Source organism: Prionailurus viverrinus, chromosome A1, assembly GCF_022837055.1.
Source record: "Prionailurus viverrinus isolate Anna chromosome A1, UM_Priviv_1.0, whole genome shotgun sequence".
In the NCBI taxonomy this organism is placed as follows: domain Eukaryota; kingdom Metazoa; phylum Chordata; class Mammalia; order Carnivora; family Felidae; genus Prionailurus; species Prionailurus viverrinus.
In genome coordinates, this window is record NC_062561.1 from 141,764,790 (window position 1) to 141,779,742 (window position 14,953).

A 14,953-nucleotide genomic window follows, 5' to 3' on the forward strand; every position below is an offset into this window, starting at 1 on the left:
AAAAGAGACCCAGCAAAGGGACCCTACCAGCTTCTAGCTCTCAGCCTGGGCGTAGTTTTGGGAAGCAAATCCTGAGACCTCCAGAGCCCAGCCGACCAGCTGCAGAGGCAAGACCGGCATGTCGCCTTCCTTCAAACTTCAATGTCACTTCATTCTCATCTTGATGGCTCTAAGAGGGGAGAGCCGGTACCTAGAGGTGAGCGATCTCCGGACTGAGCCGTCACATCTTCCGTGTGTGTGTGTGTGTGTGTGTGTGTGTGTGTGTGTGTGTGTGTGTCTCCAGCCTTGGGGGTGGGTCTGCTGCCTCCGCTCTCAGCCCGTGTTGGGCTTAGCCCTTTCTTCCCTATCTTCTGCCCCCTCTTTCTCCTGGTCTTCTTCCTCGCCACTACGTCCTTCCCTTGGCCCCTGGGGACACCCTGGTCTGAGGGAAAGGGTCTGAGACCTCTTCTGCTCCGGACGCGGATGCGGGAGACCTGGATCCCTTCACTTTATTCTCTTCGCTGCGGGGCAGGGTGAGTGCCCCGCTGCGGGTCCCCTTTCCCCGCAGTCTTGAACTCGTTCGGACTGACGCGTTTTCCTCGCCAGCTGCGGGAAGCTGCGGACCACGACCCTCTCCGGTTCCTGGGCGCCAACCTGAAGCGGGAGCTGGCGGGGGAGCCGCTGTACCGCCGCGCGCTGCGTGAGTCGGGGTGCCGGCGCGCATCCGGGGGGCAGCGGGGAGGTGACGAGGCCCGGCTCCGCACCCGCTCACGGGGCCCCGGGCACCGCCGGGAAGGGGCTGGCCAGGCCGGCCGGGGGCGCGATCCCCGTGCTCAGGGGCCCGCCGGGGGTGGGTGACGCGCTCCGCGTGGGGACCGGGCGCCGCGGACCCGGGAACGGGGGCCCGCGGGGAGGGGCCGGCCGGGCCCGGGGCGTCGGTGGCCGCAGCCCCGGCCCCCTGGCCCCACTGCCCCTCCCCCAGGGTGCCTGGACATGCTGAGCCTCCCGGGCCAGTTCACCTTCACCGCCGACCGGCCGCAGCTGCACTGCGCCGCCTTCCTCATCGGTGAGCCCGAAGAGTTCGTCACCATCCACTACGACCTGGTCTCCATCGACTGCCAGGGCGGCGACTTCCTGAAGGTGAGGCTTCCTCACGGCGCACGCTCCCGCCGCGTGGCCCCGAGGGGGGTGAGCCGGGGCGCCGTGCCCGGCGTGGGGCTGCGGCGCGTGGAGCCGGCTGGTGGCCGAGCGGGAGAGGCGTCCCCCCCAACCCCGGACCGCCGCGGGGCGCGAACCCCGCCCGGAGCTCCGGCCGCGGTTGTTTGACTTCCCCTCTGTGCGCTTCTGGGACCCGGGCGCCCCCAAAGACTTGATTGAACTTGCGGCGAGAAGCGCTGTGTTACACGAAACTGATCCAGACTGGCACCGGCGCTCGGGGCCACGAGGAGGGCCAGCCCCGTTTCTGAGGCCGGCCTCTGGCTCTGGGGAGCTGTCGCAGGCTCGCGGGAGCTATCTTGAATTCCCCGGGGGACTCGGTCTGGAAGCCCTGGGGCCCGGGCCTCTGGGCGGGATGCTGAGAGCCAGTCTAGTCGGAGGCAGGTGGAAGGCCGAGTCCCCCGGCCTCAGTACATGCCCCCTCCTAGTCGGTCTCCCTAAGTCTACCGGGTCAGCCTGGGACGGTTGATGGAGTTACACAGCCCTGTTAAAAGGATCATGATTAAAAACCTCCCAAGTGGAATGATTTTGGAATCTGTCAGACTCCTTTTAGAAGAGGACCAATCCGCGGAAGCACTTTGTAGCTGGTGATTTTGCCAGTGTGAACCAGGCTCAACCTGTTACATTGAAGACCTGTGGTGATTTTAACAGTAACATCAATAGACTCTGACCATTTGTCCAACAAGCTGACTTTAACAGGTGAAGGTAAAAAGCCCTAAGTGGCCTAACAGCCATTGCTGTTTGAGTGTTGAAGCAGTTCTTGGTATTTTAATATGAAATAAAAGTTTCAAAGTGAGGAAAATGGACACATATAACCATGGGCAAGTAGGTGAAGTTGCTGCTCTAGTTTTTTTCTTTTGTTAGTTTTTTTTTTTAATTTTTTTTTCAACGTTTATTTATTTTTGGGACAGAGAGAGACAGAGCATGAACGGGGGAGGGGCAGAGAGAGAGGGAGACACAGAATCGGAAACAGGCTCCAGGCTCTGAGCCATCAGCCCAGAGCCTGACGTGGGGCTCGAACTCCCGGACCGCGAGATCGTGACCTGGCTGAAGTGGGACGCTTAACCGACTTCGCCACCCAGGCGCCCCTCTTTTGTTAGTTTTGAGATGTTTTGTTTATATGTCAATGAGGAGAAGAAAGAGACCAAGTGAAACCCAAATTAGGCTTGTGTGGAATTCTTCTGAAGATGGGATGTGTGGAAAATATGACCAAGATAAAAATGTATATTGGCTGTAGTTTCAGGTAGCAAGGAGGCTGGAATTATAAAACAGTATAATAAAGTTTACTTGCTTTGGATACTTTAAGGTTTATGGAGGAAAAAAACCCAATCATTAATTAACAATAATACTTGCAGACAACCTTCACGGTCAAAAAATATATAGATGGAAAGCAAGTGGGCAGGGAAGTGCAGGTTGTCCCTTGCTCACAGACAGACATAGGACAGAAGGTGCATTGCTAGGTAAGACTTCAACACACCTATGACTTCAGGAGTTGGTGGAGATGATCATCTCTCTCTGTGTTTTTTGTTGGAAGGTATTTGATGGTTGGATTCTCAAGGGGGAGAAGTTCCCCAGTTCCCAGGATCATCCTCTCCCCACAACTGAGCGGTACATAGATTTCTGTGACAGTGGTCTTAGCCGAAGGAGCATCAGATCCTCCCAGAATGTGGCCATGATCTTCTTCCGGGTTCGTCAACCAGGAAACGGATTTACAGTAACCATAAAGACAGATCCCAACCTCTTTCGTAAGTGGGCTCCCTCTCTTCTCAGTCAGTAAGGACTTGGAGGGAGGGAGTGTCAGATCCACTTTTCATAGGTAGTGTGATTGCACCAGACTTAAGAAACTTGAAGTGAGGAATGATTTGAATGGAAATTTTTTTTTGTCATTAGAAATGACCTAAAGGATATTTCCTATTCATTGCTCTGAAAATCAATTCACAGTTTTCAACTTATTTCCTAGGCTAGGTAGGATATGAAGTTTTGGTGGGTAGAATTTTATCTTTTTCTCTTTAGTCTTATTCTAATCTGAGGCATGACAATGGATTCAGTGACAAACTGTAATCCCTCCATGTCATTCCATTAATCTTGGATACGCTTGAGGGATCAGATCTGAAGTTGTAGTCTTAGAGATATTTAGGCAAAGGCTGAAAGACTGCATCTCTGGGATGTGGTAGACAGAGTTCATGTCCTGAGCAGAGGGTTGGACCAGAGGACCTCAACATTGCCCTCTAATTCTGAGTCCTCCTCTCTAACTTATTCCGTTTCTGGTGGATACAAACATAGATGCTGTATAAAACTGAACAGCCCAGGCCTAAAACACATTATTCTAATCAAAATTAGTTCATTCATCTGCTTATTATTTTTCCCCATGAAGCGAAATATATATATGCATCTATATATTTACAGAGTTAAATGGAGAAAAATAGTTTTTTAAAAATCAGGAAAATAAAACATCACTCATTTTTGGTTGCATACAATAGTATTAATGTTGACACTTTGTGTGGTGGAAGAATGGGGCCTTATCTGCCAAAGAATAATGTATTATATTCCAATTTTTATTTTTTAAAAAAGAGAATTTTTGAAAGAACCCCTCCGCCACCCCCGCAAGGCTATTTTGAGAGCTAGAATAATCCCAGAAAGCAACATGAAATGTTTCTCCTATATTTGTGTGGTTAGAACTCGGAAATCTTTGGGGTGCCTGGGTGGCTCAGTCAATTAAGCCTCCAACTCTTGATTTCAGCTCAGGTCACGATCTCATGGTTTGTGGGTTCGCGCCCTGCATTGGGCTCTGCACTGACAATGCAGAGCCTGCTTCGGATTCTCTCTCTCCCTTTCTCTCTACCGTTCCCCTACTGTTCCTCTACCATTCTTCTATTTTTCTCAGTCTATTTTGTAACAATTTTATTATTTATTTACTTCATTATTTAAAAAAAAATCATTATGATTCTGGGGCGCCTGGGTGGCTCAGTCATTTGAGCGTCTGACTTTGGCTCAGGTCATGATCTCACAGCTCGTGACTTCGAGCCCTGCGTTGGGCTCTGTGCTGACAGCTCAGAGCCTGAAGCCTGCTTTGGATTCTGTGTCTCCCTCTCTCTCTGCCCCTAACCCACTCACATTCTGTCTCTGTCTCTCTCAAAACTAAATAAACATTAAAAAAATATATCATTATGGTTCCAAGTTCAATGCGTGAATGTTTCAGACAGGCAAGGTTTTAGTTCTGGCTTTACCTTTGAGCCTTTATTTTTTCTAGACTTTCAGCTGGAACTTGGACCCTAGTTAATGAAGTGTTTCTAGAACTTCCACTAGCTAGTGTTGTTTGATTAATTACTAATTTAAGTCTTGTGCTTGTTGTAAACAAGGTAACTCCCTGAGATTGAGATTGAGATTAGAAGCATTCTTTTTTTTTTTTTTTAACATTTATTTATTTATTGAGAGACAGAGACAGAGCATTAGCAGGGGAGGGGCAGAGAGAGAGGGAGTCACACATTCCAAAGCCGGCTCCAGGCTCCGAGCTGTTAGCACAGAGTCCGACACAGGGCAAACTGTGAGATCATGACCTGAGCCGAAGTCGGATGCTTACCCGACTGAGCCACCCAGGTGCCCCAAGATTAGAAGCACTCTTGCCACCTAGAACCTTCTGACCATGTCTGCACATCACCAGTGATTTTTTTGTTACATTTAAAAAATATTTATTTATTTTGAGAGAGAGAGAGAGAGAGGGAGGGAGTGGAGGAGGGGCAGAGAGAGTGATGGAGAGAGAGAGAATCCCAAGCAGGCTCCGCACTATCAGCATGAAGCCCGACATGGGCCTTGATTGCATGAACCCGTGAGATCATGACCTGAGTTGAAATCAAGAGTCGGAAATTTAGCGGACTGAGCCTCCCAGTCGCCCCGGATAGGATAAATTTCTATAAGAACCCTGCATACACAATAATGACAATGTGATTCTGTTTTTCCTCAAAGCCTGCAATGTCATTTCCCAGACCCCAAATGGAAGGTTTACCCTGGTAGTCCCACACCTGCATCGAAACTGCAGCTTCTCCATAATTTATCCTGTGGTGATCAAAATATCTGATCTCACCCTGGGACACTTACATGGTTTGCAGTCAAAGGTGAGTTGCTTTCTTCCTTCCCAATCATTTACTAAGGCCACAGCTTTATCAGAGGAGGAGCAATCATACAGGGCAAACATGGACATTAGTAAATTGTAGGAGCATGCCCTTTTGTTGATTTAGCCCCACATCCGCTTTCCCTCGCCTCTTTGATGAAAGCCCCCTTGTATTTGCCTCACGCTGCTCAGTGCGTACTCATGTGCCCCTTCCGATTACTTGACTACTTTTCTTGTGATACAGGAAAGGTTTTCAATTGGGAAAGTTGTGACATGTAATTACAATTGAACTCTCTGGTACTTGCCTCTTTTACAGAAATTCTCTCCTAGCAGAACCTAGTGTGAGTCATCTACACAGCTGTTTTTCTGATTATCGGAATTTTTTTTTTGACACGAAGGAAGTGTCTCATTGACAGAACTGTGTTGTGAAGGAATGCTAAGTGTAGCATAAAATACAAAATTGGATTTTTAAGTTGCAAAATACAGTAGAGCGTTGAAGATTTTGTTGCATTATGTTTAACTCAATTCATTTTGCATGAAAATATTAGCTGAGAAGCTCCATCAACCTATATTCCTTTGAACTTCTGTATGGAATTTACAACTAATGCTGAGCTTGATCTTTTTTTTTCTTTTTTCCCTTTTTTTTTTTTTTTTTGCACCGCTAGCTTCTTCCCTCTGGGTCATTCTCATTTCCTTATACTTTCTTATATTTCTAGGTTAAGATAGCTCATATATTTGCTGACATCATAGACAGTCATTGTTCCTAATTAGGTAGATTCCAGTAAAAACCAAATAAATAGGACCAGGACTGAAAATAGGTGTATATCTAATTTCCTTTAAGCCCTGAATTCATGAGCTAGTGCCTGTTTGTTGTTGTGTTGTTTTGTTTTGTTTTGTTTTGTTTTGTTTTGTTTTGGGGGGGGGGGGTTTGTTTAGTTGAACCTTAGTGGAAGAATGATCCTTTGATAAAGACCAGAATAAGGAGATGTCTTTGGCATAGCCCTTCGTCCTGATACCACCACGTATATGTTATTCCTGATGTATACTGTAGAAGATGGCAAGCATGATCGCAGGTTAGGAGATCTACCCTTTAGTTATTCTAGGCTGTGAGGAGTAATTTTGGTATTTCCCCTTGAAAAAATGTTAAAGTCTGCAGGGTTCTAGGCATCTATCTATTCCTTTACAAAATATTTGTTGAGCACTTTCCACGTGCAAGGCACTATCTTAGATGCTGGAAATGAGCGACGAGCAACACAGCTCCTGCTCACAGGGAACCTGCATTCTAGTGGGTTGAGCTCAGCAACAGTGCAATGCATTTGCAATAGCGGTGAGTGCCCTACAGAAAATGAAGCAGAGTGGTGTGATAGACAATGCAGTAGAGGGAGAGGCGGGAGCTCCTTGAGATAAGGTGGTCGGGAATGGAAACTTCTGAGAAGGAGGAATTTAAAGTAAAACGTGAGTGGTAGGTAAGAAGGAGCCAGCAGCCACTGGAAGGACCAGGGACAGAGGAGACGGCAGTGCAGAGGCTCAGAGGAAGAAGTGGGCTTCCAGAAATAAAAATAAAGGTATGGGGAAGGGGGGATATTAGGCAACATCAGGGAGGCGGGCAGAGCCAGGGTGTGGTGAACCCAGCAGGTCATATTGAGGATTTGGAGTTTATTCTAAGTGCGGTGGGAAACCACTGAAAGGGGGCAGGCAGGAAAGCAACATGATCCATTGGATTATGCTCGGTGGGTTGAGGGTGGCTGGGAATTGCTGACTTCATGACCAAATTAATTAACGAGGTCCGAGGCAAGAGGGAGAGGATTGATTACCTAAAGGCCATTCTGGCTTTGCATGGGCTATGGGGGCCAGAGTGGTACAGGGAGTGCCCCTAGGGGCCATTGTCACAGTCTAGGCAAGAGATGATAGTGGGTTAGTCCAGGGAGGCAGAACCTCAACAGAGAAACCTAGGGGATCACTACTGAGGAGCAGGGTAGTATAGTACTTCTCATTCCTAAGAATAGCTAAGATGTTTGGGAAGAGGAGAGAGAAGTCATTGAATGTCAAGGAACAGGTGTGTCTAACTTCTATGTTTCTTTGTTTGGTTTCCCTCATTTTAGCACCTACTTCTTCCCAACCCCCCTACTTCCCATTTCTCTCTACGGGGCCTGCCTTTTCCCCTTCACCACTCTTGCTGAAATTTAGAACCTGAAGAACCGAGTGGAAAGTTTAGTCTTAACAGATGTTCCCCCTGGACATCCTCTACTCAAGGGAGAGGCAGTTAAGGTTTTTTTCCTTCGCCTCTTATTCAGCTCTTCATACAAGAAGCCCTGTCCACAGGGGAGCTAATTAAGCCTCTGTTTCATTCTTGGATGAAATGATGTGTAGAGCATCAAGGCCTAGGACCCAGCATACAGTAAGCACTTAAAAAATGTGTGTCCCCACCTGCTTCCTTGTATTGGACAAACAGTTGGTATTCTATTTTTTTTCTACTCGGTTGTTTAGTTCTAGTTGCATCTCAATGTCTTCTGCATGTTTGAATGTGTGTTTTTATGTGTGTGTGTGCATGTGTGTGTTTAACATTGTCTATTTTAGATGTTTTTCTGTGTGTGTCAGGGTCCATGTGGCTCACTTCTGAGCATCTTGCCGCTCTGCACTAGATCTCTCAATGAGTATGCCTCAATAAAGAAGATCACAGGCAAAGCTGGCCATGTAATTGTGGGGGACAGTGCAAACTGAAAATGTGGGGGCCCTTATTTTAAAAGTATTAAGAATTTCAAGATGGTGACAGCACAGCATTAAACCAAGCAACAGGCCCTTGTATGGCTTGTCTGGCTTGTGGTCACATGCCCACAAAGGCTAGTAGCCCTGACCTCAGGAGATAGGTGGCCCAAAATACAATGTTTGGGACTGAGAGTGGCTGCTTTATTTTTGTGGGAAGAGTGAAATGCAGGAATTTCTGTGGACAAGGCAGTGTGGATAGACAGTGTGGATAGGCAGTGTAGATAGGCTGTATGGACAAGGCAATATGGACAAAGCAGTGTGGATAGGTGGTATGGACAGGCAGTGTGGACAAGGCAGTGTGGAAAAACCAGTGTGGATAGGTAGTGTGGACAAGCATTGTGGACAAGGCAGTGTGGATAGGTAGTTTGGATAGGCAGTGTGGACAAGGCAGTGTGGATAGCCAGTGTAGACAGGCAGAGTGGACAGAGCAGTGTGGACAAGGCAATGTGGACAGGCAGTGTGTATAGGCAGTGCAGACAGGCAGCATTAACAGGCAGTGTGGACACGGCAGTATGGACAGGCAGTGTGGATAAGTAGTGTAGACAGGCAGCGTGGACAGGCACTGTGGACAAGGGAGTATGGACAAAGCACTGTGGAAAGGAAGAAGGGAAGCAGAAAGTGGTTGTTACAGTGATTGTACAAAGTCTAAGAATACATTCTGGTTTTGAGTAGCTCAAAATAAATTAGTTTTAGTCGGGAGGAGAAAGACAATGGTGACTCTAGGTAGCTTAAGCCCCAAATTAGGGTTCTTTTCTTTCTTTAGCATTCTTATAACTAATCTAAATGCCTGTCAGCAGAAATGATAAGGATCATCCCAATAGCGGGAAAAGTCTTTTCTAAAGAGGAGGGAAAGAGGTGAGTTGAAGGAAAAACTGTGAAGACCTATCTATTAATAGAAATTCTGACTGCATGAGTTAAGAAATTCAAATAATTCAGTATGTGTGTCCAAATGATTTACAAAGCAAAGCATTTTCAGATCCAATTTTCATTCATTTTATGTGGAGTTTACAGATTCCTATTGCATCATTCCAGTCCTTGAGCTGATAAAAAATTTTTTTTAATGCACACACATTTAAAGAAATGATGACTCAACTGATTTAGAAAAGCAGTTCTTATGATTATTTTTTCTTTTCAGTATCTTTTAATTTCCGGAGTCCTGGGTGTTAAATTAAATGGCACTGCCAGGATGTCCACGGCAAGTGGAGTGAATTCACCAAATTGCAGTTGGTCAAATGGTTTGACTTCCGTAACTGGTTGAAATACATCTTTCTCTGCTGCTTGCTTCTTTTAGAACCCCTCAGCAGGTTGTGGGGGAATAGGAGACTTTGTGGAGCTGTTGGGAGGAACTGGACTGGACCCTTCCAAGATGATGCCTTTGGCTGACCTCTGCTATTCCTTTCACGGCCCTGGTGAGATGTGTCTTTGATTATTACTTATGAGCCTATCAAGATTCCTTAAATAAAACCTGATACTTCCTAAAATAAAACATCCCATGTTTTTTATACATGGGAAGGCAGGTTCCACCTAGAAAACTTCCATTTTGTACATTGAGCCAATGTGAGGATTTTACATTTGAGCATATGTATGGTTATAGTAAATGCATTATCAAAATATTGGACACTGGAAAAGAAATCTCTGAAGGAACACAGGTGTATGTTTAAGGTTGGCCCTGAGTAAGACCATGAAAAAGACAAAGCTTTTTTTGTTCCGTGCTCTTTCTGCCTTCCTGAAAGTCGGTGCTTTTGTCCTCTGGATACCAAAGAGTTTACTAATTGAAAACTATAGTTCAAATAGATATGCCATCAATTAGTTACAATATAATAATATAGTAATATCCAAATAAATTTCCTAACTATATGTGTATGTGTGTATTACTCGTAGCACATAAATTAAAAAGTGATATTCTTTATCAGAAAGTCTCATAACTGCTGAATGTCCCCAACTTCTAGGAGCAAAACCAGCTTCTGAAAGACTACTGCAAAAACAGAAATACATTCTAAAATCTAGAAGTGGTCACTGGGAATAAAAGGCCAGGCCAGTGCACAGGATGCCCAACAGAACCAGATATTCTTTGCTAGGGATCAGTGAAGATTTTCCATTTGATTCTGCCCAGGTATGGTGAGGGTGGCTGGAAATTGCTGGTTTAGACCATCAGTACATGTGGCTTTTCTCACCTCTTACTGTGTTCTCTGAGGCACTGGATCCTTCCATGCAGGAGGGCACCTGTGAGGAGATGCATTTGCACTAGGTAGGTAATTGTAGCCAGAGTAATTTTGGTACAGTTATGTCCAGTAATAAGCAAATACGATGCACATTAACGAAGGAAACAGAGCATGTTATATATATTAAAGTTTAGAGTAATATCAGAAAAAGAATGGCGTTTCAAATAATTTAAAGCAAATTAAATTTGGACTCCTCACAGAAGCTTCACCTAGACTCCCTGGTGCTTATATAAAAGAAACATAGGTTTTATATTTATTATGTATCTAAATTGGCTTTTACCTCAATAAGTATCTAGCTGTTTTACTTCATTTGAACCCAGGCACAGGCTTGTGAAGTACCTCTTATGCAATGATAATGTTCATGTTTCTCAGAATGCTATAGGCCTTATAGAGACAAAGTGGGGAGGGAAAGATGGACAAAATTAAAATAGCAGAAAAAAATCATCGTGGGCACATAAATTTTGCCTCAGGGACCAGCTTGACAGTGGAGAAATGAAAGAAATTTTAGATAAAAATATGTGAGTTTCAATATACACTTGTTTGGTCATATCTGCACTAGAAGATAGACATAAACGTTGCCAGATGCTTATACAAATAATCATAAGATTGGATTTAAGAGAAGTAAGGATATCAAAAGCCATTCCATGTAAGAAGCACAGAAAAAAATGAGACTGAAAAGGTGCAGGTAAATAATAGAACAAACACAAGTATATTCATGTGTATCTAAACTATGCAAATTATTTTTGTTTATATGTAAAATAGAGTTATTATCTAGGCTCAGAAAATAATTAGGTGATTTTTTTTAGTCTATGTAATGTTCATCGGTGCACTGTGTCCTCTAGCCATGTCCACTAACTGCCACTTGCATCCTCAGAACTAGGACAACCAAAAAGTACACCTGCAAATTCCCAACCTGTCCCTAGAGGGCGGTACTGCCCCTGCTGAGAACACTAAGCTAGAGCAGAGGTGCATGGTAGACAGATTGCCTTCACTGCATTTACCGCAGAAGCCTCGAAGGTAGGAGAACGTGAAAAATGCAAAGAGACGTCTTATTGCCTCTGTTAAATAACAAAAATTCAACTGAGTAGATTTGAAAGATCTCATTGGCTTTACGAAATAATTCATGAATCGGGGAGCATTCCATCTAGCAAGTAGAGGGGTCCCCAAGGCATTGTACAAAATGGAAGGTTTTTATAGAAGGGTAGGACAAGAAATTTGGCAAGAGAAAAGGATCGTTCCAGGCAGGTCACTTTCCCTGAGGGGGAAAAGCAAGGTGTCTTATCCTGCAGATTACCTCATCTTCCTTTGGGGGGATGCAGAGGGCCCCTGTGGCAGATTCCTTGACGTTGATGGAAAAATTCCTGACTGACTGGTTAAGGCTATTTTTCTAGGGGAGGTTGAAATTACAATTAAATTAGGTATTCAGCCCCAGTTTGGGACCTTGGTCTCAGGGACGCCATTTTCTTTTTAACTCCTCTTTCCAGCCCGTTTTATTTGGCTAACAGTGGGTTTTTTTGCCCATGAGGAGAACTAAGTTCAATTTCAGTATCCTACAATTAATTATATATTATAATAACAATGAAAACAAAACGTTTCACCTGATGGCAGGTTCATGGTTTAAGTATGTGAGAGGAAGATGCATCCCCCTGCTTTCTTTGTGTTTAAATGATCTTATCGACAGGAATGGTTTATGTGGTTTCTAACCTGCAGGGAACCTTTTGCTTTTTCCATGAATTATAGCCCAGATGAAAATTGGCTGTGACAACACGGTGGTGCGCATGGTCTCCAGCGGAAAGCACGTAAATCGTGTGACTTTTGAGTACCGCCAGCTGGAACCATACGAACTGGAAAACCCAAATGGAAACAGTATCCAAGAAATCTGTTTGTCTACTCTGTGAATTACCAACCCCATGATTTACATGCTGCTAGCTAAGTGAGTTTTTAATGGCTGTTATATGTGATTTTGATGACCAGCAAGGTAAGAGCGTTTCAAATCAGTCAGTATTCCCAGGCTTGGACACACATTACACATACACACACACATATGTAGACACACACGTGGGCGTGCAAGCGTGCATTTATTTTTGTACCTTGCTTCTTTTTCATTTGTAATGTATAGATGACCACATGGCAGCAGATAAACCCTCCTTTGCCTTTGGTAGGAAAACAGTTTTCTATAATTCTTTGGTATGCTACAAACCTGCCCTGATAAGACAAGTGCAGAGCAATGGGCACTAAAAAATTGTATCTCAAGGGAAAATACGACAAAGAAATTAAAATGGCGGTGTTTAGATTCGTCTTAGAACAGAAAACAATTAAATGTCTGTATACCAAAGTAGTTGTATCTGTGTATTTTCTGTATATTATTCTGTTTACAATAGATAGTAGTCGTAGCTGTTGTTTATTGATTTGTAATGTCTTGTTGCTAACAAAACTCTGGAGCATGGAAAAAAATTTTCCATCCACAAATACAAACATGAATAAATACATCAGAATGTTGGCGCCTTGACATTGTACTTTGTTTTCCTGAGTAGTCCCCTCCCTTATTACCTTCAGAAAATAGTGTTCTCGTGTGATGCAGAACCAAACGCTGAGCTAAATCATGTTACGCGTCTTCATGCTGGTAGAACTGTGGGCCTCTACAGCAGAATGATTTAGAGCAGAAGGCAGAACTGCAGTGTTTGCACAAACAACGCTAACTGGTCCTCATAGGGAAGCAGGATGCAGAAACCCCTTTCTACTGTCCAAGAAGACTGAGAATACATGTTTTTGTCACAATGGGGTGTACTTCTTTTTTTTTTAATTTTTTTATTAGTTTTCTTTATTTTTGAGAGGCAGAGAGAGACATAGAGCATGTGGGGAAGGGGCAGAGAGAGAGAGAGAGAGAGAGAGAGAGACAGAATCAGAAGCAGGGTCCAGGCTCTGAGCTGTCAGCACAGAGCCCAATGTGGGGCCCGAACTCAACGAACCGTGAGATCATGACCTGAGCCGAAGTCGGACGCTCAACTGGCTGAGCCATCCAGGTGCCCGCCAATGAGGTATACTTCTTAACAAGGACAGCAAGGGCCTTACAGCTCTCATAGATGTTTGCAGAAATCTTAGGCCTTCTTTGGTACCCAGGGCAATTTACTGTTGACTTAAGACTTGTCCATGTTTGGCAAGGGACTAAGCATGTGGCCTGTAAAAGACAGGATGGGGCCAAAACTGAGGTCCTGAGCAAAAAAGGAAATACTCCTAAGTGAACTCTTTACTTTGAATTAATGGATAGAAGCTGCAAGCAATACCATAATTAATGGCCTGATTATGATTCCCAGAACATACATTCTTAAATTTTTTTTTTAATTTTTTTTTTTAATGTTTATTTATTTTTGAGACAGAGACAGAGCATGAATGGGGGAGAGTGAGAGAGAGGGAGACACAGAATCTGAAACAGAGCTACCAGGCTCTGAGCTGGTAGCACAGAGCCCGATGCGGGGCTCGAACTCACAGACCGCGAGATCATGACCTGAGCCGAAGTCGGACACTTAACTGACTGAGCCACCCAGGCGCCCCAAATTTTTTTAATGTTTATTTATTTTTGAGAGAGAGAGACAGAGCGTGAGTGGGGGAGGAGCAGAGAGAGAGGGAGGTACAGAATGTGAAGCAGGCTCCAGGCCCCAAGCTGTCAGCACAGAGCTTGACATGGGGCTCGAACTCTTGAACTGTGAGATCATGACCTGAGCTGAAGTCAGACACTTAACCGACTGAGCCACCCAGGCGCCCCCTGAAATATCTTTAATATAAAGGTCATTTTATAATGAAATGTACTGGCATCCCATACACTGGGCTTGTTAACAAAATTTGAAAACCAAGCAGAAAGAAAACTACTGAATGAGGGTGCTAAACACACCTAGGATTTAGCACAAATTTTGGCTCAGTAGATATTTTGGAATGAGTGAATACTTGAGCAAATGAATGAATGAATGCCCGAATTGATAAATGAGTGGATGGATGAATAAATGGTAGGAGAAAGACTGGCATGAGTGAATAAATGCCTGAATGGATACAGTTCCTGGCTAGTTATATAACAAGACATCGGATTCCTTATTTCATAGACAAGAAATTCTATGAAGTTGAACCCTTTTCTTTTTCACGGTTCCTTTAGCAACATAAGAATGAATGTAGTCACGTCACTGCTTACAGTTTCTGGCTTTTGATTCTTACGATCCCCTTACGCTGAGTACAGAAAATGGTCTGAGGTAAGGAGGCAAGTATTTTACGTGGAACTTTGGACAACCTGCTTTTATTCCTCAGGGACAGTTTTCAAGCTGCTCAACCTCGCTGCCCTAAAACGGGTGGACTGTGTGTGGCCCTTCTAACCCTGACAATCTGCATTCATTCATTTGTGGCATATTTTACTTCCAAGCTTATCACTGCGACAGAGCACACATTTTTTGAGAGGACAGCCCCTCCAGTGAACTGCCCAAGACGTTCTTTGGATATCCATGACTTAGTCTGCATTCCAAAAGGATGGGGCAGTTTTCTGGAAACAAAATGGTAGGTGAAATCTCTGGGAGAGAGTTACATGGTGTGTCCTCACTGGCACCTTCACTAAGTGAGTAAATGTTATCTGAAATTCTGGCCAAATTTGATGATCTAGGAAAGGCAGTATGCACAGTGGTTA

General features: G+C 44.6%; 1 protein-coding gene across 7 annotated transcripts; it reads left to right on the forward strand.

Annotated features, from left to right (window-relative positions):
* Positions 1-60: 60 nt before the first annotated feature.
* On the forward strand, positions 61-12,799 carry CRHBP (corticotropin releasing hormone binding protein). 7 transcript variants are annotated; one of them, XR_007149672.1, is made up of 9 exons: positions 61-196; positions 586-679; positions 962-1,119; positions 2,729-2,939; positions 5,158-5,306; positions 9,360-9,477; positions 10,018-10,181; positions 10,284-10,316; positions 11,165-11,249. XR_007149672.1 is itself a non-coding variant. In XM_047846724.1 (7 exons), the coding sequence occupies exons 1-7, from the start codon at positions 119-121 to the stop codon at positions 12,186-12,188; spliced, it is 966 nt and encodes a 321-aa protein (XP_047702680.1). In that variant the 5' UTR covers positions 61-118; the 3' UTR covers positions 12,189-12,799. The 7 variants fall into 7 exon arrangements, 3 of the variants coding, with proteins under 3 accessions (XP_047702680.1, XP_047702773.1, XP_047703021.1); XR_007149685.1 differs by lacking the exons at positions 10,284-10,316; positions 11,165-11,249 and adding an exon at positions 12,031-12,166; XR_007149698.1 differs by lacking the exons at positions 10,018-10,181; positions 10,284-10,316 and adding an exon at positions 12,031-12,138 and having other exon boundaries at positions 11,165-11,307.
* Positions 12,800-14,953: the final 2,154 nt, after the last annotated feature.

Coding starts and splice junctions, on each gene's coding strand:
- CRHBP (XM_047846724.1), top strand. CDS start 119: ATGTCGCCTTCCTTCAAACTTCAATGTCACTTCATTCTCATCTTGATG. Junction 197..585: donor GGGAGAGCCGGTACCTAGAG/GTGAGCGATCTC, acceptor TTTCCTCGCCAG/CTGCGGGAAGCTGCGGACCA. Junction 9,478..12,030: donor CTATTCCTTTCACGGCCCTG/GTGAGATGTGTC, acceptor CATGAATTATAG/CCCAGATGAAAATTGGCTGT.